At 39.1% G+C, this 27,567-nt stretch overlaps 1 protein-coding gene and 1 long non-coding RNA gene across 6 annotated transcripts in view; one reads left to right on the forward strand and one right to left on the reverse strand.

The window, feature by feature from the left end:
• LOC116653544 overlaps positions 1-8,566 on the reverse strand; it is a 19,269-nt gene extending 10,703 nt beyond the window's left edge. Inside the window, exon 1 of the long non-coding RNA XR_004307605.1 lies at positions 8,462-8,566. This is a non-coding gene — a long non-coding RNA (uncharacterized LOC116653544). The remainder of the gene's footprint in view (positions 1-8,461) is intronic.
• Positions 1,427-27,285, forward strand: MIA2 (MIA SH3 domain ER export factor 2). Of its 5 annotated transcripts, XM_015865053.2 has the most exons (29): positions 1,439-1,717; positions 3,072-3,205; positions 4,179-4,265; positions 4,852-6,013; positions 7,679-7,894; positions 8,017-8,117; positions 9,825-9,956; positions 10,589-10,610; positions 10,715-10,803; positions 10,938-11,006; positions 11,739-11,849; positions 12,031-12,102; positions 12,518-12,622; positions 14,039-14,161; positions 14,703-14,826; positions 15,269-15,315; positions 15,521-15,611; positions 16,776-16,914; positions 18,470-18,571; positions 19,177-19,237; positions 19,551-19,586; positions 20,418-20,485; positions 21,126-21,205; positions 21,542-21,673; positions 23,536-23,694; positions 24,324-24,449; positions 25,245-25,321; positions 25,710-25,932; positions 26,708-27,285. In XM_015865053.2, exons 1-29 carry the CDS (start codon positions 1,603-1,605, stop codon positions 26,857-26,859), a joined length of 4,155 nt encoding a protein of 1,384 aa, XP_015720539.1. In that variant the 5' UTR covers positions 1,439-1,602; the 3' UTR covers positions 26,860-27,285. The 5 variants fall into 5 exon arrangements, with proteins under 5 accessions (XP_015720540.1, XP_015720541.1, XP_015720539.1 ...); XM_015865054.2 differs by lacking the exon at positions 24,324-24,449 and having other exon boundaries at positions 1,427-1,717; XM_015865055.2 differs by lacking the exon at positions 21,542-21,673 and having other exon boundaries at positions 1,428-1,717.
• The last annotated feature ends 282 nt before the right edge of the window (positions 27,286-27,567 follow it).

Below are 27,567 nucleotides of genomic sequence, written 5' to 3' on the forward strand. Positions count from 1 at the left end.
ATTTTGAGAAATCTTATGACAAATACAGTAATAATGTGTAGATCTCAAGGTGTGGGTGTCTCAGTTTTCTCTCCAGTGCAAACTTGCTGACCTATGTAATTTTAAGTGTCAGAGAATTTGGCTTTTCATTTTTTAGGTGAACTGCCTTCATCTTATCAGGGTCAAAAAGGGACTGCTAGTCCTTCTAAACCCACAGTTGGTGTTTGTTTTATGTTCCATGATTGGTAAGCAACATTCTGACTCTTCTGATCAGCTTCTAATCTTGTCAGTATAAAAATTCTGTCCTTCCAGTTTTGTACAACGCTTTACACCAGGGTATTACCTAATACTAATGTCTTCTGTAGTCCTTCACTCTCCCCAATACACATTTATGTGTCTGTTCCTTCTCATCAGTCTATCAAGGACCCCAGGAGAGGTTCCTAGTCATCGGTCCTCTAAGCATTATAAGATCCAGGGGAGTGGAGGAGAGAGAATATTGGTGCTGGGGATGGGGCACCATCAATTAGTGCTACTGAGAGGAGAGCACTGGGGGACAAATGTTGTGTTTGTCCCAGTGGGTACATGGGGCAGGAATCTGCCAGAGAACTCATAGCTGAGGCAGCTGGTGTGTCAGGTCATAGGAGAGGCTGTCTGACTATCAGGTCACGTAGCAAGAGAGTGGGGCAAAGTGTTAGATTGCAACTGGAGGACATCAGCTACTGTGATTTCTTTGTTTGCAGGACATTGCTGGTTAACGCGCCCCTGGTTGCAGTGCACTTTGTGCTCTCCTTCCCAGCCTCCCATAGATGTTTGCTGGCTCGTTGGTCTGGCTAAGCACCGGTATCTGGCAAGTTTGGGTTGGGGAGCAAGAGAGAGGGGAACTATGCAGCAAGTAAGACACAGCTTAGGCTCACAGAAAGAAAAAGCCAAACAAATTATGTGCAGCACATACTCAGGACTGAAGGAAGGGCAGGCCTACTCAGAAGTTCAGGGTAATGCTCTGAAGCATCTGAAGCAAAATTTGCTCCTAAAGCAAACCACTCTGTAGGTTCATATTTACAGCCCGACCTCATACCTACATAACCTGTGTATAATACCCTGCATAACTACTTTAAAGTATAATATGTATTAGAGAAAACATTTATAACTTCACAGGGGGAGTTAGGGTTGCTAAGAAACAGAAGGTATTTCTTAAAAAGCAAGACATGCCATCTGCTTAGATCTGAAGCATTTCTCTCTGATAAATGGTGTGGTAACGATGTATGAAATTTATAATCCAACTTAAAATCCTGTGGTCATGATATGTCACAAATCCATCCATAATCCAGAAAACACGCAAAGAAAAACCTATGTGATAGGGTGATAGATAAATAGTGATAAGAGCAGAACCAGAGTTTCTTTGTATTCAAAACATCAGTCCAGCTACCAGGATTTGGTTAATTATTAAACGTATGCGTGTAATCAGGACACCTGACTTTGCAGTTTGTTAGCAGACTGAGTATAGTGTACTTCTGCTTAAAGCAAGAAGGGAAATGGGATTTATTTGCAACTTTTCGTTAGGATAAGAAAAATAATGTAGAATATTCTCACATTAATGCATCCAGTTTCTAGATTTACTCAAAAATGTCAGGGATATTGGATCACAGAATTTTCCTGCTGGCACTTTCATTTTTGACAAGCCTACGGAGTACAAAGGTACTTTCAGAATGGAAGAAATGTGGTGATTGGGAATGCGAGAGTAAGTAACTCCCTTTTTTTTTTACCTAAAGGTGTCAGTGTATATTTAGCTGTTACAAACCATTGTGTTGAAATTAGAGATGAAGCACTGAATGAAAATGAGTAGCCATAGAAAATCTTTGTCGTCAATATACTAAATATATGAATAACTGGCTTATCATTTTCAAACAAACAAACAAAAAAAAAAAAAAAAGAGGAATATTCCTGAAAAAATCTACTTACTGGACTGTGTTGTGTAAGAATATAAAGATCGAAGTTCAGTCAGAAGAAAACAAAGTTCCTGAATAGGTCACTTTTCTCAGGTTTCCTCAAGACTGTCAATATAAAGCAATTTTAAAATAGTTTTCACTCATTCCTTACAGGTATATATATATAAAAATAAGAAAAGGGTAGGCTATATAGCAAGAAAGAATGTACATCTTTGTTTCATAGCCTGTTCTGCAATACTGTGTTTTTCTATTCTAAGCAAACTATCTCGAGTTTCTTGTTTGTTTGCTTGTTGTATAATCCTTTCTATGCAGCACACAGATGCATCCTTTATGTCTTTAAGAAGTAAGAGCAGTAACTGGTAATCGAGTTCCTGGGGATTAAATAGCTCTGCAGGAGGCAGTCAGGAAGCCACTGAATCACCAGTGGACAGCAATAAGTAACATGCAGGCATTTTCATACTAAATGCTTAGACCTCCTGTGCTGATAGCCTTATTTTCCTAGGGAGCCATCAGACTTCCCCAGCTTCTGGGTGCTCAGAGATGTCTGTCTGGGGGTGGGCTCCAAACTGACTAGAGCAGTGGTTTCTGGCGGTACACACAAATGGAGACAAAGAGAAAGCAAAGTCATTCAAATTGAATTTAATCGTTTGATTTTTATAATGTCTTTAAGGTTTTGCTGCTTAAGCTTACCTATTTTCTTTATAATATTAATATATCCCAAATAGCAGACAAAACCCATACAATAACTACCAGATTTAACTTAGAATTTAAAAAATAAAAAATCAGAAATTTGCTTGAAAAATACTTTTAGCTGCTTAGATTTGTGTCTAATAGTTGAATTTGCTAATTCCCCGCATGCATTTCAGCCTTGAAAGCTTGGAAGACAAATACTAAAAGCAATGGTGATATTGGGCAGGAGCTTTGCACCTTGGTGTCTGCAAAAAGCAGCAGAAAAAAAACAGGATAGAGGTTTAGAGGTTCTTTTTCCCATTCTGTGTTTTCAGTAACTTTCCACATGGTGATGGAGTGGTATCATTGCATCTTAACACTTCAATATATTAGTATATATCAGGGTTTTTCCTATCTGACTTCAGATGAAGCTATTATCATACTCACATGCTCCTTTCTCCCTATGTATTATTCCAGTGGCAATGAGCAGAGTTCAAGCCACTACAGACTACGTGGGACCTGACTGCCGGTATCTGAGCTTCAAAACAGGGGAGGAGATAACTGTATACTCCAAACTTTCCAGGAAAAATGAAGATTTGTGGATAGGAAGTGTAAGTATTTGAATCTGATAGACTTCCCACGTAAATAATTTAGATACTAAAATAATAACAAAAGCACTCTGCTTCCTTCTAGGGATTTTCCATCTCTTTTGTAATGTCAGCTACTCATGGGTCAACATTGTATTTGTGAGGTGGTTCATTGTTGTTATCTTTCTGTATAAGGAAAAATCAAAGCTGGCTGTCAATTACTCATTGAGAAAGAAAGCCCAGATCAGAATCCAACTTTTTTGACTTCTCTTCTGATCATTTGGTTGCAATGATTGCATCCAGTTCCCTTAAGAACATCATGGTCTGTTGGGTCAGGTCTGCTGGTAATGAGTTTTTACGGTTACGTGGTGGACAATTCTGTGTTGGGATCTGATGTTACAGTTCAGTGCTCAGGGAAAGTTCCCAGAGAAGTTATCACATATATTTAATGGTTTGGAACAACTGACAACGTAGTCAGAGCCACGATTATTTGCATTACAGCTAAAAAGCAGTGGATGCACAGATTCGGTTCCAACTGCTTATAAAACTGAGTTGGAAGGGAGCTTAAAGCTCACCCAGTCCCAGCCCCTGCCATGTGTATGGCTGCCCCCCACCAGCACAGGCTGCCCAGGGCCCCATCCAGCCTGGCCTTCAGTGCCTCCAGGGATGGGGCACCCACAGCTTCTGGGCAGCTGTGCCAGCACCTCACTGCCTTCTGAGTAAAGAATTTCCCCTAACATCTAATCTAAATTTCCCTTCTTTTTGTTTAAAACTGTTCCCGTTGTTCTATCGCTATCATGCCATGAAATATATTTCTTGCTGTCTGAATTAACAAATGGAACCATTTTGTTCTTTTTTTTTTTCTTTAACCAAACAGAATGAAGGGAGTGAGGGGCAGTCCTTGCTGTTTGTTCATACATTTCTAGCATATATGCAAGCACCCAATAGAATCATTGTTCAAGTTGAAATGCTCTCACTCCCTTAACATGTCTTACAGAAAGGAAAAGATTTTGGATATTTCCCAAAAGATGCTGTGAAGGTTGAGGAAGTTTTAATTGCAGAAGAAGTTGAAGTACTCACTAAGGTAAAGCAAAATCACCTGATTTTCTCCAGTGTAGTTTACATCACAAGAAAAATGTAAAAACAAGTTAGAATTTCAATGCATATTTTATTTCAGATAATTCAAGACAAACTACTTTTGTTACTGCTCCCTTTGTGTGTTTGTTGTATTTTAAGATAATTTTTTATCTGATAAATAATATAGAGCCAGTAGGAATAATTCAGTTACTTACAGTCCTTTGTATAAAGTTATAGACACACACAGAGGAAGAGAATAAAGATACGTAGCTGTGTTACACAGTGGTGTAGAAAATTATATATTAGGACTGGTTTCAAGCTGCAGCAGGGGAGATTCAGGCTGGACATTAGGAAATATTACTTCTCAGAAAGGGTGGTCAGGCACTGGAATGCACTGCCTAGGGAGGTGGTGGAGTCACTGACCCTGAGGGTGCTCAAGGAAAGACTGGATGTTGTGTTGAGGGATATGGTTTAGTGGGAGCTATTGGTAATAGGTGAACGGTTGGACTGGATGATCTTGTAGGTCTTTTCCAACCTTGATGATTCTATGATTCTGTATGAAGATATTTTAAAAGTGTATATTTTTCTTTTAGGAAACTGATTTCCTTTGTCTTGATGGTGATGCGTATGTTTTTGAAAACGAAGACAGTGTGTTACATTATCAGAACAAAGAAAGTGAATATTCATCATCTGATGCAGAATCAGAGCTGCAAGAAACTGAACTCTTAAAGCATTTAGGAGACTCCATCCAAAATGAAGAAGCAATTGAATCAGTTTTTGGAAATGGTTCCAAAGAATCTCAGAGTCAGGGGTCTGCAAGCAAAAAATTGGTTAGTGAAAATGAGAACAGAAATGAAGATGTTGAACAGCCAGAACTCCAAAGTAGTCTCCCATTGGAGCCCGTTCCAACTCAGTCTAGTTGGATGGTTTCTGACATTGCAGGGTGGTTTGCCACAGGAAGTAAAAATGATGAAGAGACCTTAAAAGCCATTACTGAACCTTCAGAAGAAAACAGTTATCAAGGCAGAAAATTAGCAGTAGCAGCTGACAATGACTTAGAGGAGCCAAATGATCAGGAGGAGCAAGAGCCCACAGCATCTGGTTGGCTTCAGGGTGGACTGACAGATTTTCTGTATTTTGGTAAAGAGAATGTGAATGTTGACTTGGAATCAGAAAATAATGTAGAAATCCAGGATGTTTCTAGTGTAGATGCTCACTCCTACAATGAACATGAAACAGCAGTTACAGAGTTATTGACAGAAAAAGAACAAAACAGTGAGAGTCAAGAATCCACATCCAATTGGTTTAGTTTGGGTTTAAGCAATGTTCTGAGTTTTGGGCAGGCTGAGAAGAATACAGTTGCTACAGAAGACCATGCAAGCAAAGAAAGAGAAGATGACGCAAGTAAGAATGAAGAAATACAGACTTTAAACCAGCAAGAATCACACTCAGACAAAGAATCAAGTGAGACGTTCAAAGAAGTGTTAGATGAAGCAGATGTGAGTTACACACAAGAAGTAATAGATTCAAACAGTAACATGCCAAATGCCAGGGAGATAACAGCAAGTGTGTATACCCTTAGTGACACCAAAAACATCTCAAGCAACACGGGATCATCTTCTGATAAATTAATAGGTGACAAAGAACATCCAGTTGACCCCTGCAGTTCAGGACAAGATGTGGCATCAGTAAGTCAACTGCTAAAAAACACTGAAGAAAAAAATCCAGAGTCAGAAAGGAGCTACGGCCAGCCAGGTTGGTATGAAAATATCTGAAAGAGCTTCATTAATTACGTAGACAGATATGATAAACCAGTTGAATCAGGTCAAATTTCTTTACCCACCTCAGAATTGTGATCCCTCAGACACACAGAAAAATGTCTGACACAGCAGAACCAGTTCTTCTCTGAGATGTTCTGCAGATGTAACAGTGTTCAATAGCTAAGGGAGAGAAAGCACGGAGTTTGCAGGAGGATGTGTTTAGTTGTTCCAGTGTTGAAGAATATGTTTCTAAAAGCAGTGAAATTTAGGAGAACACCAACATAAGATGTTATGATGTTGACCTTGTCTCCAAAGATTCTCTGCATTTACCCTCAAAATTAAGTTTTGAAAATAGTGTGTTCACAGGCATGAGATTTTTCTTCTAGTGAACACCATTCACTTTTGAAAGAGGAACAAAGTGAAGAAAAAGAGAACAGAGTACGCGTGAATGAAGAAATGTGCACTTTAAGTCAACCGGAAATTGGAAACTACTGCAGGGAAAATAAAAAACAGAAGCAGTTGAAACAGTGCAACAAGAACAAAATAACCTCAATGCTCATATTCACAAACTTGTAAATTCAGAAAATGGATTACACACTTGTGGGAACCACCTCGGTATCAAGATTAACTACAGCATAGGAAGTTCCGCACAAATGTGCGGAAGAACTTCTTTACAGTGAGGGTGACGGAGCACTGGAACAGGCTGCCCAGGGAGGTGGTGGAGTCTCCTTCTCTGGAGATATTCAAGACCCGCCTGGACGCCTACCTGTGTGACATGGTGTAGGGAGCCTGCTTTGGCAGGGGGGTTGGACTCGATGATCTCTAGAGGTCCCTTCCAACCCCTACGATTCTGTGATTCTGTAATTATCCCACGTGAGAGTGGCACCAGTCTCACTCTAGAAATGCTGCATGATATATTCAGATTCACCAAACCCATTCATCACGTACCAACAATTTCACTTTAGAAATGTTAAGCTGAGAGCAGCTCTGTGAGGGGAACAAATTGGTGCAGCTGCACCGATCTGAAAAGCTTCACTGTGAAATCACAGCCTACTCATGGAAGCTACTGGGTTATTTGTGATGGGGATCTTTGGCCGTTTGTGTCCCTGAAGCTTAGACTTAAAAAGTGATTTAGTTGTAGACTGTATGTTTTTCTACACAGTTAGGCAAAGTATGGGGTATTTGGGGATTTGCTTTGTTTTTCTGAAGGTATATTCTGAAATGCTTTTTATCCACTACAGAAAATTTACTACAGGGAATTTACATGGGAAATAAGGCAGCTGATTCCTTCCAATATCCTTCTGCGTGAACATGTCTGTGTTTTTTGTATGTTGTAGTGATGTTTGTTATCTTGTAGAAAGCTGAGACCTTTTCCCAGCCTGTATAAATACCTGGGATTGCCCTGACACAAATGCAGCACCTTACACTTGGTCTTATTGAACCTCATTAGGTTTTCACATGCCCACTTCTCCAGCCTGCCCAGGACCCTCTGGATGGCTTCCCTTTCTTCCAATCTTACATGACATCATCTATAATTACCAAGGAGAAAATAAAATGAAAACCTCAGTTGGAGGCTCATACCTTGTAACAAAAAAATATAATTGTGTGAGAATGGTGGTTTAATCCTCTGAAAATAAACACCACTTCCTTTCATCTGCAGGAGCAGGCAGTAAAAGAAGGCTGCTGGAAGAAAAGCCGGAGGATAAATATGAAATGGATGCACGTATTGACAGTGAGCGACATTCAGAAGAGATAGAAATTCCTTCAGTAAATTCTGAAGAAAAAATGCCAAGCTTAGGAGCTGATTTTCAACATGATGGTGAAAAGCCTTCCTCAGATAACACCTTCCAAGTTCAGAACTACATTCCAGATAATGGTAAGTGTAAGATTTCTGAATTTGAAATGGAAAAAAAAAAAAAAAAAAGAAAAAAAAAGGTGGAGTTATATTAAATATATCACAGAATTTTTCTTTTCTTTTTGCCCTTATAAACAAACCAGATGGAGGCTGGATAAATCAGATACTTCTGTGCCTGAGTGCTTTTGAGATGGGGGAACTGGTAAAGTCTGTTTTTTCAGCTACTACAACTATTGTTAAAGAGGTAAGATTTGCTCTTTGCTTCCATGAGTACCTGTAAGATACTAGTAACCAGTCATGAGTGATGTTCCCCAGGGGTCAGTACTGGGGCAGACCCTGTTTGATATCTTTATTGATGAGGCGATTGGGTGCACCTCAGTGCAGATTACACCAAGCTGGGAGGCAGTGTCGATCTGCCTGAGAGTAGGAAAGCTCCACAGAGGGAATTGAGCTCTCTATAACTACCTGAAAGGAAGCTGTGAAGTGGTGGGGGTCGGCCTCTTCTCTCAAGGAACAGTGTTAGGATGAGAGCAAACGGCCTCAAGCTGTGCTAGGGGAAGGTCAGGTTGGGTATTAGGGAAAACTTACCCGAAAGAACGGTCAGGCGGGCACTGGAACGGGCTGCCCAGGGAGGCGGTGGAGTCACCATCCCTGGAGGAGTTCAAGTGTAGATGCGGCACTGAGGGACGCGGTGGGGATGTGGCGGTGGCTGGTCCAGCTGATCGTAGATGTCTTTTCTCCACAACCCTCGGCAGTGACAGCAGCCTCTTCACTATGACTAACGGCAGCCCCCGCACGGTCGGTTTTCACTAGGCAGGCAGGTGCAGCCAAGACCCAGCCTCCCTTGTGCCGGGCAGCGCCTCACGGCGGGGCGGGCCGCCACCTGTTGTCCCTGGGTGCGAGTCACAAGTGTGCCGGCAGACCCGCCTCTCCGGCGGGGCAAGGTCTGTGTCAGGAGCCGGCCCGGCGCTTCTGTCTGTGTACAGCGCTGCCGTGACGCGGAGGCAAATGGAAGCGGCGGAGGTAGGTCTGCCGGTGCAGTGTGACAAGGGCAGAAGTAGTTTTGTAGCCTCCGGGCGCCGGCTGTTCACAAGGGCGGCCTGCCGGGCTCGCGCGGCCGCTGCCCCCCGCTGCCGGCTGGGCCGCGCGCCGAGGCCCGGATCCCGCTGCCGCCGTCCCGCTCTCTCCCATCGGCTGCAGCGGGATCTCCCTGCTCCCAGCGGCGGTTCCCCCCGTCCCGTCTCAGTGGTACGTCCCGCCGCTCCCCCCGTGCTGCCCGTAGCGGTGGTACGGCCGGTTGCCCGGAAGGAGCTGCGCGTGGCCGTGCCGGCGCCGCGGCAAGATGGCGGCCGGCGGCCAAGGGGATGCGCTGGGCGCCGTAACCGTCGGTGTGTGGCTGTGGCTGCGGGACGCGGCGCTGCGCTGCTGCCGGTGGGTCAGCGAGGCGGCCCGCAGGGTGAGTGCGGGAACCCTCCGTACCCTCACTGAGCCGCACGGAGGGATCGGGACGCGCTGCTCGTCACTTCAGGGTGGGAGAGAGACCGAAAGGCTGGAACGGGGCAGAGCCCGCCTGGCTTGTGCCCTGCTGAGGTGGTGGGGTTTAAAAGCTCTATTAAAGAATTAGGGATTGAAGTTTGCTGTATGGCAACAGGTTATTAACGACACGTTGCGTTTACCGTACACGGTGAGTTTGCCGTGACTGTCAGGCACAGAAGGAGCGGTGCTCAGAGCTTTGTCTGTGCCTTATCCGATCTTGCTGCATCTTTATTTCTATTTTCCCATTTGGTAACTGTATAATGCAGAACTCAGGCTCCTGTTAACCACCGTTTTGGAGTCTTGTAAAAGCTAGATGTACAGGCCTGCACCTCCTGCCCTACGCATTGACTTAGGTTGCTTCTTATCTGTTTCTGTTGAAAATATTAACCTCCTCAGTTCAATCTTTCAATTTCAGGCTGTGGCATCGCTGCCTGAAGACATGAGACCCGGACCTGATCTCTATGGTTTCCCTTGGGAACTAGTGATCGCTGTCGGCGTTGTTGGAGCCTTCACAATTTTCCTGTTCCTGTATAGAAGCTATCAGTCGGTAAGTGTTCAATCTGCATGCAGATATATAGACTGCACTGACAGTTTCTGACAGTGAAATGTTTCTGACAGTGGAATGAGAAGGTTACAGGGAAATTCAGAAAGATTAATTCTCCTTAGATGTCAGAGACATGTTCCAGGTCCATCTGTGGGAGGGATGTCATGTTACATGGGCTCATTCAACTTCATCTCTTGTCCAGGCTGTTAGTAGCATTTTGTCCTGCTTTTTTGATTTTGGTTCTAGGCTGCTACACCTCACGTGGCAGCCTCTGATTTGATACTTGTCACAGGGGGAAGTGGGCAGGATGCCCATCAAGTAGTGCAGCTTACTTACTTACTGCAGCTCTGACTGTTGTGTATTACAGCATGCGGTTTCTTGCTCTTTCGGAGAGAGCTAAGTCTGACTTGGCACGTAGAATAACTACCTTGCCCTTCCTCTCTTAAGGCCATTCATGTCCACTACCACTTTGTGTTGGCAGTATGTGTTACATGACTGCAGCCTTTATTTATGTTCCTTTCTTCAGTTCAGTGGGCGACCTGATGATGCTACCATAGATGATAGTTTTCAGATACTATATAAGGGTAATTAATCAGATGTTTACATGGTTGTTGTTTTCTTTCTTTTTGTTTCAGGTCAGAAGCCGGCTTTATGCAGGTAAGCTTATTTTTCATAGTTCGACATGTAACTTCCATAAACTTCTTTTTTTGCTGCTTTTTATTGTGTGAATGTTGCAACATCCAGCTGTCTGTTTATTTTAGGAAGGGAAAAACAGCTTGCCAATAAAATTGCTGAACTAGTTGAAGAGAAATGCAAAATTCTTGAGAAACTCAGCCTTAGCAAAAAAGAGGTAACCGAACAACCTTCCAATTCAGTGCCTTATTGGTATCTCACACTGTAATCAAAACTTGTGTTTGACTTGAATGTCGTTTATTCTGTTATTTAGGCCATTTTTTTAATATGTTCTGATTATTATTTTTTCAGTTGGAAGACTTAGAATTGTCTCTAAAGGATGACAGCCTTATGAAAGAATCAGATGCATCTCTTTTTGAGGTAAAAATAAGGGGAAAAAAAGATGAAAGGAAATTATCATTTGGACAATTTAAGGCAGAATTTCAGGAAAATGCTTACAAAAATGTTGTAATTGCAAGCATTGCTTTTCTAATCCTGGGCTACTGAAAAATAACATAGAAGTGAGATAACTAAGAAAAGTTTTTGTAACAGTTCTTTAAAATTGGAATGGATCATTTAAGATGATTGATACTGGAGCAAATTTCATGTTAGACAATAACTAATTGGTTAAACAGGAGAGATAGGGCACTGCAGGGGGTGTGTTCTCACGTTCTCATGTTCAAGTACATTTTTTAGCCTACTGGAGTGATTTAAAATTGTCAGAACTTTTAAAGGAAAAACGTGCATAAGTACAGAATAGCCTCGTATTGACACAGCAGCAAAATTAGATGAAATTGCTGCATTGATATCCCCTGCACTTAGTGTGTATTTGTAAAAGATCTCCAAAAGATTTAATCAAATAACCAACTACATAAAATTTATGTAACAAAAAAAGAAAATTAATTTATTTTGTTCTGCACCTCAGACCCGGTAGAGCTGGTTGTTAAAGGTTTTGTTAGCATGCAGGAGTCAAGAGTGCTTTGAGATTTATACTTGATAGGGTGATGTTAGTTGTACTTCGTCATTTTGCATTAAAATGAAATTTAAGACATCCTCTTTGTATGTAGTTAATGTCAAGTGTGTTGTGTTAACTGACAAAACAACTTGATTTAGGAAACGCAAGAAAAACTGAAGAAATCAAACTTGAAACTCAACCAAGAAATAGAGAATCTGGAAAAGGAACTGGAAGAAGAAAAATCCAAGCAATCAGAAAATGATAAATTGGTAAGAATAAAAATGATATTTTTTGTGTTGCTACTCATTTTAATGTCCTCAGAAAAACAGCTTTCTCTGATGTGGGGGTAGCAACCTTCCCAGTTTGAAAAATTACAATAACTTTAGCCCTTGCTTAGATTTTTCCAGTCAAATCTATTGAAGAAGCTGTATAAAAAATAATTCTTTTCAGGTGGCTGAAATTCAGGAAAGACTGGAATCTTTGGAGAAGGAATCCAAGTCTATCCAATCACAAGTTGCTGAGGTATGTCTTATTTTATAATTTCTGTTTCCAAGGCTTTGCCATTTCTTTGTTCTCAATGTAGTTTCTTGTTTAACATTTTGACTAGTAAGAGGCAGAATTAATATGGCATATAAACGAGAAGGATTGCGAAGGCTTTAATGTTTCTGTGTGCCATGATTTAGTAAGGTTTAATTTCATATCGTGATTGCCACTTACTGGGAAATGCAATTCCATTGTCATTTCTCTGCCCTCTTACTCTACAATTGTATGTGTTGTTTCAAAACTACAGTCTGCAGAGGCTGTTGAAATTATGCTAAAAAGATGAGAATACAAATATAATGTACTTAGACAAATTAAGAATCAGTCCATGGTCACTCTGCTTGTTACATCTTCGCATATACTGTTGGAAACAGCACTATTTTTTTTTTTAATGTAGGCCAAGTCCACCCTAAAAGTGTATCAGATTAATACAGAGAGACTCAAGACATCTCTTCAAGATGCAATAGATGAAAACCGACAGCTTCAGGAGAGTGAGAAACAGGTAGGTTCTTCCTAGTTAAATTCCTTAGTGATTTGGTTTTTGTACATGCTTCATAAATGTGACTTCTCCAAGGAGCTCCTCCTGCATGGGTCTGTTTGTAGCCCGTGAATGTTCTGGTAAACGGAATTAGGAAGAGCGGGCATGCCTTTAAAGTGATGATGGGAAAATTTAGTCTGAAGTAGTTCCGTATTGATTAAAAATAAAAAGAAATTAGAAGAAATACATGTACTGATTGGTGAGGAAGAGGGCTTGCGGTAATGTGACACTAATAGGATTTTTGCTGAAGAAAGCAGAGATGTAGGCAAAGATTGGTGAAGCAAAGACGTAGGCACAGATTCTTTTCAGCAGCAAAGAACAAATGCTTTTATTTGATAAAACCAAACAAATGAAGAAATGACAGTCTGTGCAAAAACAGGTAGGGAACTTAATGTAATGTTGCTGTGGATGAATTAGTGGAAAGTCCGATTGGTAACGTGAGGATACAGAAAGGGCTGTTACTTCCCAAGTTTTAGCTGTTTATTTTCTTCCTATAGCTAGATCTCAAAGAATGTTGGTTATTTTAAAGTGTTCAGCATATGCAGTAGTCATTTAGTGCAATGCCAGGTTTAACAAAGAAATTATGATTTCTAACAAAAAAGATAATACCTGCATGATAATGCATGAACTATTTCATTTTTTTGTGGATATGTGTTTGTTTTCCTGCCTGACTCATCTCCTTGTTGTCTGAAATGTATCCAGGCAGGTACCTTGCAGAGCTAGCTGGTTTGTCAGGGAAGTTACTGGAAATAGTGAATTTTCTGCTAGAGCAACGCTCCCGATACACACAACTCTGTTATCAGTAAAACTTGATGTTCTTCTTACTTGTGGCAGCGTGAGAATTATTTTCTTTCAAGAGCCCTTTTTCATCAAATCCATACATAACTTTCTGTGAGCTGGAAGCGTCTGATCTCAGTGTTTTTTTTCTTTCACAGTTATATTCTTACAAGTACATAAGTAAGGTCAATTTATTTTTTCTTTGGCTTTATGCAGAAGCTACTCAAAGTATGGCTTCCCTTTTAGGAGTGATGTTTAATGATAAACATAGTTGCCCACGTATGTCTTTTGTATTAACGAAAAGAGTTTTTCATTTGTTTGCACTATGCTGTGAATTCAGATGTGGCTTTCACTGATTGAAAGATGCAGTTGTGTGCCAGTAGCCAAACTATTGTAGTAAAAGCAATGGAGCAATAACGTAGAATTGATATTTGAAACTCGAGATTTAACCATCTTTGTAGTCTCTGTTTAACTCATATTGGTGGATGAGAGGTTAAAATTCTTCTTTTGAAAAGATAGTACATGCAACATGCTCAATTGATATTTGTCCTTGATTTTTGATACAAAGAAATAATCACCCTACCCTTGTATTTCCCTTTTTAGCTTTTACAAGAAGCAGAAGGATGGGGTGAACGATTTAGCGAACTAAATGAACAAACTAAGATGTTTGAATCATCTAAAGCAGATACAGAAGAAGTACTGAAGGATAAAGAGAGTCGAGTCAAGGTAAATGATGAAAGCCAGCACTGAAGCGGATTACTCAAACTGATGTGAACCATGAAGTTTCAAGAGAATTGAACAAATGATCCCTGTCTTAATACACATTAAGTTGTTTTGGGTTTTTGTTTGCTGTCTCCTTTTTTGCTAAGCAAATAAAGTTGCTTAGCAGCACAGGTGTGAAGTATTATGACAGTCTTGGAAGCCAGCAGGTCTTAAAAAGGAGAAACACTTTTGATTCTTATTAATAGGTATATTTTTTTGAGATTTGGAGTATGGGGGCTAGGGCCTTATTCATCTGCACAAGCCTTATGAAAAGCCGACTTACTTGGGTACTTGAACAGCTAGAGTATACCGTGACATGTGGTATATTTTTTAATGGGAAGAATATAATGTTGGACATTTAGAGTCCTATACCTAAAGTTCACTTAATCTACTAAGACAACTAAACAAAGGTTAGAAAACCTGGAAAAGTAATTGTACTGCTAACGAAGTTTTTATTATTTGTACTTATTTTTACTGTTCTTGTTTTGTTTGGGGTTTTTCTCAGTCACTGACACAGTACTTGTTAAAGATGAAAGACTGGAGTTCAGCAGTCAGAGATGATGATGACACTGAAGATAACCACTGGGACACCGATTTAAAGGATGAAACAGAAAATGGAGAGCATTTAGGTATGATATTAAAAACATTTCAGTGTTTCAATATATCAAACCAACAAACTTCAAGGAATGTAGAAAGATAAACATAATGAAAATTGGATTTTCAAAACTCACCTGATGTTATTCATGTCAGACAAGTTATTTGATGCTTAGAAACTTCTGGAGAAATGGTAGCTTGTGCTACTGTAGACTATTGGGTGGGTATAGATGCAAGTGTATTAATTGTTACAGAGAAATGAAAAGACTCAATGCCTGGTCTCTAGCAGAATGACTTAGCTTATGTTAGTATTAGGCAGTGATTTTCAGATGTATATAGGTGCAAACCTTACTTTTCTGTTTGAAAATATGCTTTGCCTATTGTGGCATTTTTTAATAAAAATAAACTGGTAGCAAAGTAGTAAGCTCTGTCACAAACCTGTGCTTTATAAGTGATACATTCTATTCTGTCAATCAGATGATCAGCAAAAACGAACCATAAAGAAACTGATCTATGCTGCAAAGGTACGTGATTTTAAGAAATTTGAGGATGCTTTTTGGGTGGGGAATCTAAATACAATATATGTGATTTTTTAATGCTAAGTTTAATTGTAAATAGCTTTCTAGTGGTATCACAGAGTTGTGCAGTTTTGTTCTTTAGATGTTTTTGCATGCAAACATTTCTAATAATTTTAAGCTTTTTTTTTTTTTTTTCCCATTTTGATTGCAGTTAAATGCTTGTTTAAAGACCATGGAAACAGAAAGAGATCAAATGTATTCAAAACTGTCTGATGAAAGTAAAGCTAAGGGAGAACTTACAGGTAATAAATGACATTACATATTATTTCCACTAAAAGCTGAAGTTTAATAGATCTACTTGTCTACTTGACATTTAAAATGCCTGTTAGCTATTCTAAATACTTGATTTTTGGTGCTGAAGCAATCCAAGTTTAGTAATTGATAATTGACTGCTCAAACACTATTTCTCAATTTTATTGTATTCTATTGGAGCGTGGAAATTATAAAACCTTAACATATCTGGGATAAGTGATGTTAGTAAATATAAAATACCTTTGCATAAGCATTGGACATGAAACAATGGAGTTTTAGTCTAAAATTGTTAAACCACCTACTAAAGCAGACGGTTTAGTTGTAGCATAAGCTGAATACTTATTAAAATGTGAAGTACTGCATTTGGAGCACTGAAGCTAGAATCTTTAATTTTTCCTTTCTTGTATAGGTTATACTGAATTAAACTTTATGAAATGAAAAAACTGCTACTGTGATTTGAAAATTCTCTATTGCTTTTGTTGATGAAAGCAATCAGAACAGCCATCACGCTTTGGTATTTGAATGATGGTGTGCTCCATAAAACTGTACATTTTCAGTGCTTCATGGTCATTTACACCAACTTCTTATGCTGATGCATTTTTCAAATGGATTTTTACTCTGTCCCATATAGGTCCTTAAACTTACTTGAAGCTCTTTCTTTAGGCTTAGGAATAGTAAATAGAGACATGACTGATTTAATCTGGATAAAATAGTTAGGCAAATCTTTCAGATTCAAGCCAGAATTATCCCTTCAGGCATCTTAGCAAGACTTTGAATTGGTAATCTACAGGAATATATGATGATAAAGATTTTATTCTTTTAGTTGAGTAATGGCAGCAATAAAAGCTGTCAATGAAAATTTTCATTGTGAGTTACAATGCCTAGAGAAGCTCTACCATTTGGAGGGGTTGCAAGGTTAGTTCTTTGCTCAGAGCTGCGCTTTGTGGCAGGCAGAGAATATAATCAAAGGGCCAACACTGTCTCTCAGTTTGTATGATCTACCAAAACGTATTAATACACGTTATTGCATACTGTATTAAGTTAATGTTGCATCAGACGTTTTTACAGGCTTATTACAGTCCAAAAATGTTGCAAATACTTTAGTTTTATGAATTGTGTCTAATTCCTAATATAATTTTCTCTGTATTTGACAGAGCGTATAGAAAACCTCCAAAGTGAACAAGTTTCCTTACAATGTGAAAACGAACGTTTGGAAAGTGAAGTTCAAAAGCTTCAGCAGAAACTTAAAGTTATGACTGAGCTTTATCAAGAAAATGAAATGAAACTACACAGGTGATGGTTCCTCCTGTCTTTTATATTCAATGCGTATTGCTTCACATTCACACGTTTTTGTTTGGGGGGCTGAAGGTGATTGAAAGTTTGAATGTTGTTTTACAGAGTTCTCTGTGTGTAACGTAACAGAATTTCCTTACCTTTGTGGACATTTGTGGCCAAAGTAGTTTTATATTGTCTCCGTAGAAGTAATGGTATATTAATTTAGGTCTTTTCCTCAAGTATGGAGAAAAGGATAAGAGGAGAAGTAACTAGTCTTTTAATCTATGGAGTAAGTTAGGTGAAGTTAGAAAGCTTGACTTTTAAGTAAAGATATGATCTAATTCATCTGTCAGAGGTGCTGAAAGAAATGCAATCAGTAACTTCTATAACTGTGGAGTATATTTAATATAGTAACAGGGGGCTAGCAATGTCGATGGAAGACTGGTGCTATGTGTAAAACTAAGCTAGGAGTTATACATAGACAAGCCAGCTATTATCAGTAAGCAACACAGAACATTTGTGATTTAGGCTCTCCTTACCAACAGAGGCAATGCAAAGGCTGTGCCATCTGCCTCCCAGTTAAGAATGATGGTTTGTGACTTATTGACTGCAATAAAATACGGAAAGGATTGGAAATCAGCTGGTAGAGATGGGATGAAACATGCAAAACCTTCTGTAGCGTTATGTGTCTGTGTAGCTGTGGAAGGGGCGGGGGGGAATCATTATAAGGCATGAATTTACAGTTCTGCTAGCAAAAAATGACTTCTTCAAGGAGCAAATGTAATTCTGAAGGCAGCAAGAGAACCAGCACAAGTCTTGATTCTGTACTATGCAGTATTCAGGGCCTATTTGAAGTGTTACTTTCAACAATAAAGAGCTCTGTAGTTCATATATAATACATGCATAATTGGAATCCTTGCAGGTGTAGCAAAACTCAGAAATCCATAGCGTTAACATTGGATTTTAAGAGAGAGGAGGGAATAGAAAGGAACCACTTAAAAATTAGCCATTTAAATATACCATGCCAAAGCTTGGCATTCTTGTATACATAGCCAGTACAGGTTGAAACCAGTGTGATAGCTGAGTAAAAGAAGCTATTATTACTAACAGCACATCTGCTAAATAGCTGCTGAAATAGCTCTGAAAGATAATGTATGTCTGTAATGTAGTTGGTTTTTTTTTGGTTGTGGTTGGTTTGGGGATTTTTGGGGGAGAGAAGGGGGTGGTTGTGTGCTTTTTTGTTTGTTTTAAATAGAAATACTTTACTCCCTAGAGAGTAAATATTTTGCGAAAGGAGAACTTTAGTATTTGGGAGTTTAAATTCTCTTCCATAATGCTTTTAGGAATAGCGATGATGCTTCATTAAACAAAACTAATGAACTGAATAAATTAACGTGAATAAAGCCTAGTCCTGTTTCTGCCACTTAGTTTGTTGTCGCTAAAATCCTTTATCTAGATAAACATTTTCTATACACTACAGCCAAGTAACTGGAGATTTTTTTTCTTGATGTTCTGACTACAGAATTGTTGATTTAGAAACAGAATTAACCTTAGTTTGTGAATTCTCTTAAAGAAAACTGACAGTAGAAGAGAGAGAACGCCTACAAAAAGAAGAAAAGCTTTCTAAAGTAGATGAGAAAATTACTCATGCTGCTGAAGAACTAAACAGCTACAGGTAATTACAGATTTTACTCACTTGTTTGGAAGTGAACAAAAGGCAATAGAGAATACCAGAAGTGAATGTATTTTCTTCCAGATTGTTTCCTTTTTGTGAGTATGTGCTTCCCTGTGTGTAGCAATACATACATAATTGGGAACAGAAAACCACTGAGAGCTTTTTTCATTGGAATTGCATTCATAATGAAATGTCAGCTGAATGGGCATCAAAATACAAAGTTAAAAAGAGAATACTGTGAGGTGAATCTAATGTTTGGTTTTCCCATTGTTCTGATCGTGCTCATTGTGTAGCTTTGGTGTATTCTATTTCTGTTTGTCTAAGTTGTAAAATAGCATTATTGCTTAGAAATTCTTTTCTAGACTATTCCAGTGCAGGAATATTTTCTATAGTTCTTTAACTGGTTTTCTCTGTTTTGTGTTACACTTGCTGTTCTGTAGTTTCTCAAACTGTAGTGTAATTCACAGTGCTGTTAATTCTAGGTCTAAGTAACCATACTTCCTTCTTGATACAAAATCTCAAGTACTACGATTGTGCTTTTTATATTTAAAACTATTATTTCTCAATGTTTTATTACAGCGTCATAAAAGCTATTTTTGTTACAGAGAGCGAGCGAAAGATCTGGAAGAAGAGCTGGAACGAACCATTCGCTCTTATGAGAATCAGGTGTGTGCTTTGTGTTACCTGGCATCTATGCCAAGCCGAATGGATGCTACTGCACTGAAATACCACTTTCAGTTTGGTTGTGGTACTTCATCTGGCTTTTGTTTTGTTCTCTTTTAATCTCTCTTACTCCATCTGTTTTGGTTGACTCGGTTTCTTAGCAGAGTTCACTGTGTAACTATTAAAAAGGAGCTTTGGTTTAAGTTTGTCTCATACGCTTGAAATTTATGAATGAGAGTATTATATCAGTCTTAACTTTCTTCTTCAGATGAATAATGCTCTCCAGTGATGATATAACAAATGTTTTTTTTCACAGATTACTTCACATGAGAAGAAAGCTCATGATAATTGGGTAAGTTCAAAACACTAAATGTTCTTAATTCTGTAGCAACTACTGTCTCTTTAGTGATTTGAATAGCTTGCTTTATGAGCTCACTAGAATTTAAGTACTGCAGCGTTATTTGCTGTAGCACTAAATCTGCTTGAATAACGTGCAGTTATTTAATAAGAGTGTGACATTTTGCTAATAACACAAGCATTTGGCCTTGCTTCAGTGCCATTTTAATGTTTTTCCTGGATGTACTCCACTCCTTTTATCTACTAATAGAAGACATTATGTCCTGTGAGAACACTCTGTTCCATTGACAGCCTCCTAAAAATGGTGCTGTAAATTCCATTTTTACTTTTTTCCAAACAGGAAACGTTAAAATATCTCCTGACTTCCAATTGTATTCCTGAATACAATCTTTAGTTTTGCAGAACAGTCTGTATGAGATCGTCCTGTTAAAAGTTAGAGGGCTTCATTATTGTAATATTATAGATTTGAATTGTATTAATTTAATATAAAATTTCCTTAGGTAAAATTGGAGATTTAAAATCCTGTATGTAATCTGTTTATGCTCCAAAGCAGCTGTAGCTTAAGAATCCCATTCCTGCAGTTCTAAGAATCTGCTGGGGAGCCTTCTTGTTTCAAAGAAGTTAGCTAGCAGAACTGCTAGTGTCATTTGGTGATGTCTATGAGGCTCTGTTTCATGTGCTTTGTGCATCAGTAGTATACAACAAAAAGAGAATCTAAACACCTCAGATAGAAAAATGTCTTGGATCTGTTAGCTGTCACGTTTATGAAGGATTTAATTAATAAGCAAAAAATATCTAAGCATCTGATTTTTGTTCCTCCTGAAAGCTGACAGCTCGTGCAGCTGAGAGACAACTCAATGATATAAGAAAAGAAAACGCTCATAACAGACAGAAGTAAGTTCAGTCTTGATCTGATTTTAAACAAATGTGATTTGGGCATGTTTTGGATTTGTGCAATTCTGTGTTTTCTAGACCTGTGTTAACCAATGGTAATCATGATAAGGCAGAGAGGGCATCATAGCTCTGAAAGAAAAAGAGACAGTTGAGGATTTCTGTAATGATGCCATGCATGAAAATATGAATTATGTGAGGTATTGAATTAGTTCATGAGAGAAGCAGAATGTAGTACTAGGGCTCTGAGGTCATGATGATACTGTTTTTCTAACATGTATGAATTAACCAGAAGCCATGATTACCAAATGATGTTGCAACCTAATTCAGAAGTTAGTACTGACCTAATGAGACAGAACTTCTGGATGTACAGTTAAAGTAACACCTGAAGCGTATCTTGGAGTGCTCATGAGAGCATGTTGTGCTAGGACTCGTGATATCTCACGTGCTACTCAGCTTCTGAATTCCAGTTTAAATACATGAGCATAAAGAAATTTGAAGAATTACTAAATTCAGAGTTCTGTAACATCCCTTGTCTTTTTTTATTCAGAGAATGAAATAAGTCCGTCTGTTTAGCACTTATGCTAGGAAAGTTAATAGTGAGCAGTGCTAACATTTTTGCACTTTCTTTGCTTATTTACAGATTAACTGAAGCAGAATTTAAACTTGACCTTTTAGAAAAAGATCCTTATGCTCTTGATGTTCCAGTCAGACCATTCAGAGGTACAGTATTGAACTGTAAAACAGACCCTAATAGTTCCAGGTTCTGGTTGTTTCCTGAGATCGCACACATCTAATTGTTTCAAACCTCCCTTGGTCTCGTGTATATACAAATAAGTCATGTTAAAAATAAGAAGTTGCTCTAGGTAATATTGAAACTGAAAGTGTTGGCAGCGTTGATGAGAGTAGACTGGAGATATGACACATGCAGTAATTGGGACACAGTTCTCCTTTCACGTATTGAATTTAGTTTTAAACGTCACCTGAGAAGTTAATTACTTATTACAGTTTGCTAAACTGAGTATTGTGAACTTGAGTATTTTGTTTTAACTGTTCCAGAGCATTCCCCATATGGACCCTCACCAATGGGCCGGCCTTCATCTGAAACAAGAGCTTTTCTTTCCCCTCCAACTTTATTGGAGGGTCCTTTAAGGCTTTCACCTATGCTTCCAGGTGCAGGAGGAGGAAGAGGTACAATTCTTAAACTTGAAAACCTGTCTGTTCTGGATTTCTCTCTCCTCTGCTATCAATCTGTCACACCTTTTCCTCTTACTGGTGACGAAAGCATTAAAACAACCAATTCAGTATAAACAGACCAACTCTTCCTGTTTTTCAACTTGCTTCTAAATCTGTATAATGTACACCGGTACAATGGAAAATTTTGTTGGTTTGAGTTAAGTCAGTGGATTCAATTCAACAAGTTGAGAAAAGAACCAAACTTGGTCCTATTTCTTGGACAAATGCAGTTCTGCTGAAATAATTTCTGATGTTAAGTTAAATGAGTCAATTAGATTTCTGAAGGAAAAATACAGACGCTTCCATTTCATTCATTTAAAGAGAGAGAAGGAAAGTGGAGGTATCTTCATTCTCAACATTGTACTGAGAATCATGAAAAATGGTTCTGTAGGAAGTTACTGATTCAGTGAAGTGCTTCTCTCCCTTTAGTTTTGAAGTTTGAGGCAGTCATTGTATGCGGGGATAGTCTTATTCCTAGTGCTGAAAGAGAACAGGAAGGCTGTGTATAAGGAGAAGGAGTTGAGGAGTAGTTAAAGGAAAGCCGTGCTGTCATAGGTCGTAAGGGAAGGAATCATGACTCCTTCATGTTTGATGCTTTAATGGAAACAGCGTGGGTGAGTTCTAGTATGGAGTTTAGCATCTGTTACAGGTAATGAAGAAGCTACTAATATAACTTAGTACTGCTGCAAAATCTGTTGGCAACTGTACTTAATGGGAAATATGTCAAAATATTTATAAAATATATAAAAATATTTATATTTCAATAATCAACATTGATTTTTAAAAAATAGTATTGTCTGCTTGTGTACTTTAATTCTCTGTAAATAATATACCTGGCTCCATCTGAAAGTTGATTCATGTTCTGAGAGAGGGGAAAAAAAGCTGAGGTTGAATGTTCCACCATAGCTGTACCACAAACAAGAAGAATTACAGGCTTGGCAACTTCTCCTTGAATAGGGGCAATAAGTATTGAAATTTCGATGTCATGCAAATCTTTAAATTGTAGCTCAGCTCTTACTGGTGAGTAAGAGTGAAAAGTGGATTTCAAAGTGGAGTCATAGTAGGGAAGGTAACTATGCAAAGGCATGACTCTGCTTCATTTTGCAATACAACACTTAATATAACTTGGATAGATTAAACAAATGATGTGTGTAGTTGATGTAACTGCAGAGTAATTATAGTGCTCGTCTCACTTTGTGCAAGGTAGAAAATGGCTTTGAATTCTAGGTTGAATTTTGGAATAGAGGAGGATGCCAGAATTATGTATTCTGTCAATCTTCAGACCGAGTCTTACCTGAAAGGAAAGCATACACCTGAAGTCACAATTTCTCTTCCACTTACTTATATGTTGACCAGGTCTTTTCTATTATTTTCTTTCTTACAATAGAGAGGATGAGAATAGTTTTGAATATAGTATGAATAGATATTTTGAATGAGGATATTAACTTTGAGTGATAATTTTTAACTCAATGAGGTTTTGCTAGTGGCCATTACTGTAGTGCTAACAATAACCTTCACCATGAAGGCGGTAGTTTCTCTGCATTAACAAGTACTCTTAAAAATGATTTTAAAACGATCAGGTACTGTAGAGTGCAGTTCTCTTGAACGAATATATTTTCCTTCCAAACAAACCTTAAAAGGCTCCTTGTAAATCACCATCAGCAAACAGCTGGAGATTCCTGTGGACCTTTGCTCCTCTCGTATCTTGAAAGTGTTGGCATTTTGTGATGCATTCCGTTGTTTTCAGTCTTAATGAAGAAAGACATAATGGAGGTTTTAAAAACCTGAGTAAATAGCTCTCTGATTTCTTCAATTAGGATCTAGAGGACCAGGATCTACTGTTATGTACGAAGCCAGTAATGAACGAGGAGACATGAGTTCTGATAGATTAACTGATCCCCACAGACCACCATCAGATACTGGATCCCTGTCTCCTCCCTGGGACAGAGAACGCAGGATCATTCTGCCTCCATCAGGTACAGAAATTTGCTTGACTACTGGAAGAATGGAATTACTGACTTATGGTGTATATATTTAAGTATTTTGTGTCTGTATTAAAGAAACAAAGATACTACAATTTTAAAAACCAGCATTTAAAATAAAGCTATAGAACAACTGTCAGTTGCAGCAAGATATTATGGTTGCATATAAGCCTCCTCAGCTGCATATGAGCCTGATCATGAAACTCAAAGTTCATTCAAGGTGAACTTTCCTATTTGCCAGATCTCAGCTACTTCCAGGACATTGCAGCGGTAGTCCTGTTTTCCTGTCCAGAACTGTGTTCATACCCACCTCTGAATCTCTCTGCTGCAGTTTGCCTTGTAGCTCCGTAATAGCTCAATTCAGTGCAAGTAAATTGGAAATGTGTTAGAGAACGCAATGAACTGTAATGGGAAATGTCACTCTTAGATTAGTGTGATTTAAAATAAACGGTGGTCTATTTTTATATTGGCCTTCGTTACTGAAGGAAAGATTGTTTTCCCACCCTGATTAACAGTCACTTTGACTATTTCCAAGAGCATAAGATAGCCAGAGGATTTTGCTGGTGTAAAATTGTATGAAACACAGACCTGTTTGGTGATATTTTCTTTTTCCCCAATGACAGGTGAGCCTTATACTGATTCAGTTCTTCCTCCTCGAAGACAAGAAAGATTCTTCCCTCCAAATACTGGAAGACTTTCTGGTCCAGCAGAGCTGCGGACTTACAATATGCAGTCTTTTGATAAGACAGGTGGGAACTGCTTTACCTGGCTCCTGTGGTTCGAGCAACTGGAGAATCTCAGTGTAGGAGGACTGTATGAAGCCATGGGAGGAATTAGCAATAACATCCTCTTCTGAGTACATGGTTCTTGGGCAGTTTGTAGCCTACTTAATAGAAACAGCAGATAACATTTGGATAATGTTGCTGCCAACATCTAGCAGCTCATTAAGCTTGTGAATGTTGCTTTTTCAAGGCATATAATTTCACCAGACTTAGGCATTTGTAAAAATACACCCATCAGCATCTTATCTCAGAAGAGCAACATCTCACAGTAGTGGAGTCCAGGCTCCAACTCTAAGGTGAATTGACTACAAATACTCAGCAAGCTAACATAGAATCAGAGAATCATAGAATTACCTGGGTTGGAAAAGACCTTGAAGACCATCAAGTTCAACCGCAGCCTAACCATAGTGCCCTTATGCCTTTTCCTAAGATGAGATGCGTAACACCAAAACTTTAGCTTAAGTCAGATATCTGAAGAGCAAGAAACTTGTCAGAAGGGCTAAAGTTTGATAGAGTTTGAGAGCAGCTTAACGAGGATTTAAAATAGAAAGTTTTATGCAGCTTGAGTGTCGAGGAACAAATATTCAGGCTGGTGAAAATGCTGAAGTGTAGCTTTTGTGTTCCTTGGTTGTCTTTCTGTCTGCTCACAGAGTCGTTGCTTGGCATGGCAGTATGTTTAATTTTCTTGCCTGTATCTTCTGATATAAGAAAAGAAACTGGTTGGGATCAGCATTGAGTAACTTGTTTAACTTCTGCATACAGATGGGCAGACGTCTTCAGAAAATAGCCCACTGACAGAACCAAGTGGAAATGAGATGAAAGATAATTCTAATCTTAGCGTAAGTAGCTAAGCAGAAACTTGATTTACAATATATTTTTAAAAATATGGAAAAAAATGTCTGTAATACTCAGTAACGTATTGCATTGTGCAGTCCAAGCTATAAAAATTGTGTGTGGACTTTTATCGCAGTATTCACTGTCTTGTGAGTTAATTTTGAGATGTTAGGAGCATAATCACTGCTGAAAACTAATTAAAACCTGAGAGGTGAAACTATGATTGAGCTGATGGCCCGTAAACCAAAGTAGCCTTGCTCAGGATTATGCCGCTTAGAACTGGTTTATAGCTTGTGTGACAGTCCGTGTCAAAGCAGACCTGGTGAGATTTAAGATCTTCTCTTTCCTTTAACCTTTCCCTAAGCTGTCTTCCGCGTTCTTACTGTGTTACAGAACTCTCTCCCTGATCAGTTGCTGGTATCTGAAAGTGAAGCAGTCGGCTCAGGGTTTGCTCCTCCACCTTTCCTTCCAGTCAGACCTCCAATGATGCCTATGGATCCCCGAGGGCCCTTCATGAGAGGACCCCCTTTTCCTCCCCATCCCCCTGCTGGCATCTACGGACCACGTGAATGTTTTCCAGTACGAGACTTGGGGCCTCCACGCCCTCCACTGCCAAGTACGTAACTCCACTCCAAGTACGTACGTAGCTGAGTGGTTTATTGCCTGTTCATTCAGTTTTCATCTGCACAGACCACTTCTCAGTTCGTCTAACTTCCTGGTTAAGGTGGTAGTGTATATTTACTTCTTCAGAGATGCTCACAGTTGTGTTACTGATATTACCTTTGGAAAAGAGCATGCAGTGTTCAGCAGCTGAAAGGTTCCTTTTCTCAGAAGAGCAAGTAGTTGGGAGGCTGCATCAGACATAAATCATAGAATTTCATCATTCTTTAACAGTGAGGTATGCTGATGTCTATACAAAGGCATGCATCTGTGACATACCTGTTAATTGTTTCAATTTGTAGCTTCCATTTCTGGAACTAGATGCAGGTATCAGACTGAAGGGCTTCTTTCTGCCTCTTGCTGTTCTTGGATTAAGCTATGAGGAAGTAATCTCTGTGTTCCACAGTACTTGTACAGCATGACAGCTGAGGGCTGGCAGATCAGACTGCATATCAAACTGAAGGTAGCGGTGGCAGCAGCAGCCCATTAGCAGACACTAACTGGCTACTGCCACAAGCTGGGCACCAAATCACTGCTGAGAAAAGTGGGTGTTTTGTGCTTCCCTTTCCTAGAGTATTTGTCTCATTGGAGCACATCATCTAAGATGGTTCTAGCTTGTGATTTCTATTTAGGTAGGCCATTGTAAGCAGTAAGGTACATGGGGTAGAAGGAGCAGGTGTGTGTTTGCTGGTGTGATTGGTATTAACTGGACTACTCTCATTGTCTCACAGTGAGAAATCCGTTTCCCATGAGATCTTTTCCTCACTATCCACCTCAGCGACCTGACTTCTTGCCTCCACCCCTACCTCCTGAAAACAGAATTGAGCCACCTCAGTCAAAGACATCGGCCACAGAACAACCAGAACCACAGCAAGAGACTTGACAGGTGTCCGAGCACCACGCTGAACCATTTCTGTACTCTTCTAGTGGCATTTTCCCTTATGTTAAGTAACCGCTGTTACTTAGGTATAAATAAACTACTTTGCTCAAATTGAAGCTTAATAGAAAATTTTCAGGATAGTATTTTGTAAATAGAGAATGAAATATAAACTACAGATATTGTGAATAAGTGATTTCCATTGTACAGCAGTCACTTTGAATTGTTTCTAATTGGGGTGATCTCTTCAGAGGTATATAAAATAATGTGAATCGTTTTAGAAATGCAGCTGCTTTGTCCTTGTTCAGATGTACAGGGAAGTTTTGCATGCTAAAAGTGATGCTTGCTCTATGAATAGAATGTGGAGAAAAAAAAAAACACAGAATAAATAATATGTAAAGATGTTAAAATGAAATAACTACTTCTATATTACCACGGTAACAGGGAACTTTCGGGGAAGGGAAGAGGAACCCAACTACATACAAACCCTATTTATTCATGACTTGTGGGTGATCTTTTCTGCTGAAAAAGCTTCACAGGGTGGCAGATGCCAACGACTTCCCACTGTGGCACAAAGAAAAGGAAATGTAAAGCAACTCTCTTATCGCTATTGAAAACTGCTGGCATAAGGTGTTCATTTCAGGTTTGTTTTGTGTGTTTTTTTAAAGGCAAGATGCTGTGAAAGCAAGGAATTGCCATCTTACAACTGTATGT

Source organism: Coturnix japonica, chromosome 5 (assembly GCF_001577835.2).
Source record: "Coturnix japonica isolate 7356 chromosome 5, Coturnix japonica 2.1, whole genome shotgun sequence".
In the NCBI taxonomy this organism is placed as follows: domain Eukaryota; kingdom Metazoa; phylum Chordata; class Aves; order Galliformes; family Phasianidae; genus Coturnix; species Coturnix japonica.

What these genes read in the sequence shown, in the direction of transcription:
- MIA2 (XM_015865053.2), top strand. Translation starts at nt 1,603, where the DNA reads ATGTCAGGGATATTGGATCACAGAATTTTCCTGCTGGCACTTTCATTT. An exon ending in AGAAAGCTCATGATAATTGG is followed by an intron (nt 19,587 to 20,417) that starts GTAAGTTCAAAA and finishes TCCTCCTGAAAG; the next exon opens with CTGACAGCTCGTGCAGCTGA. An exon ending in AGGTGCAGGAGGAGGAAGAG is followed by an intron (nt 21,674 to 23,535) that starts GTACAATTCTTA and finishes TTCTTCAATTAG; the next exon opens with GATCTAGAGGACCAGGATCT.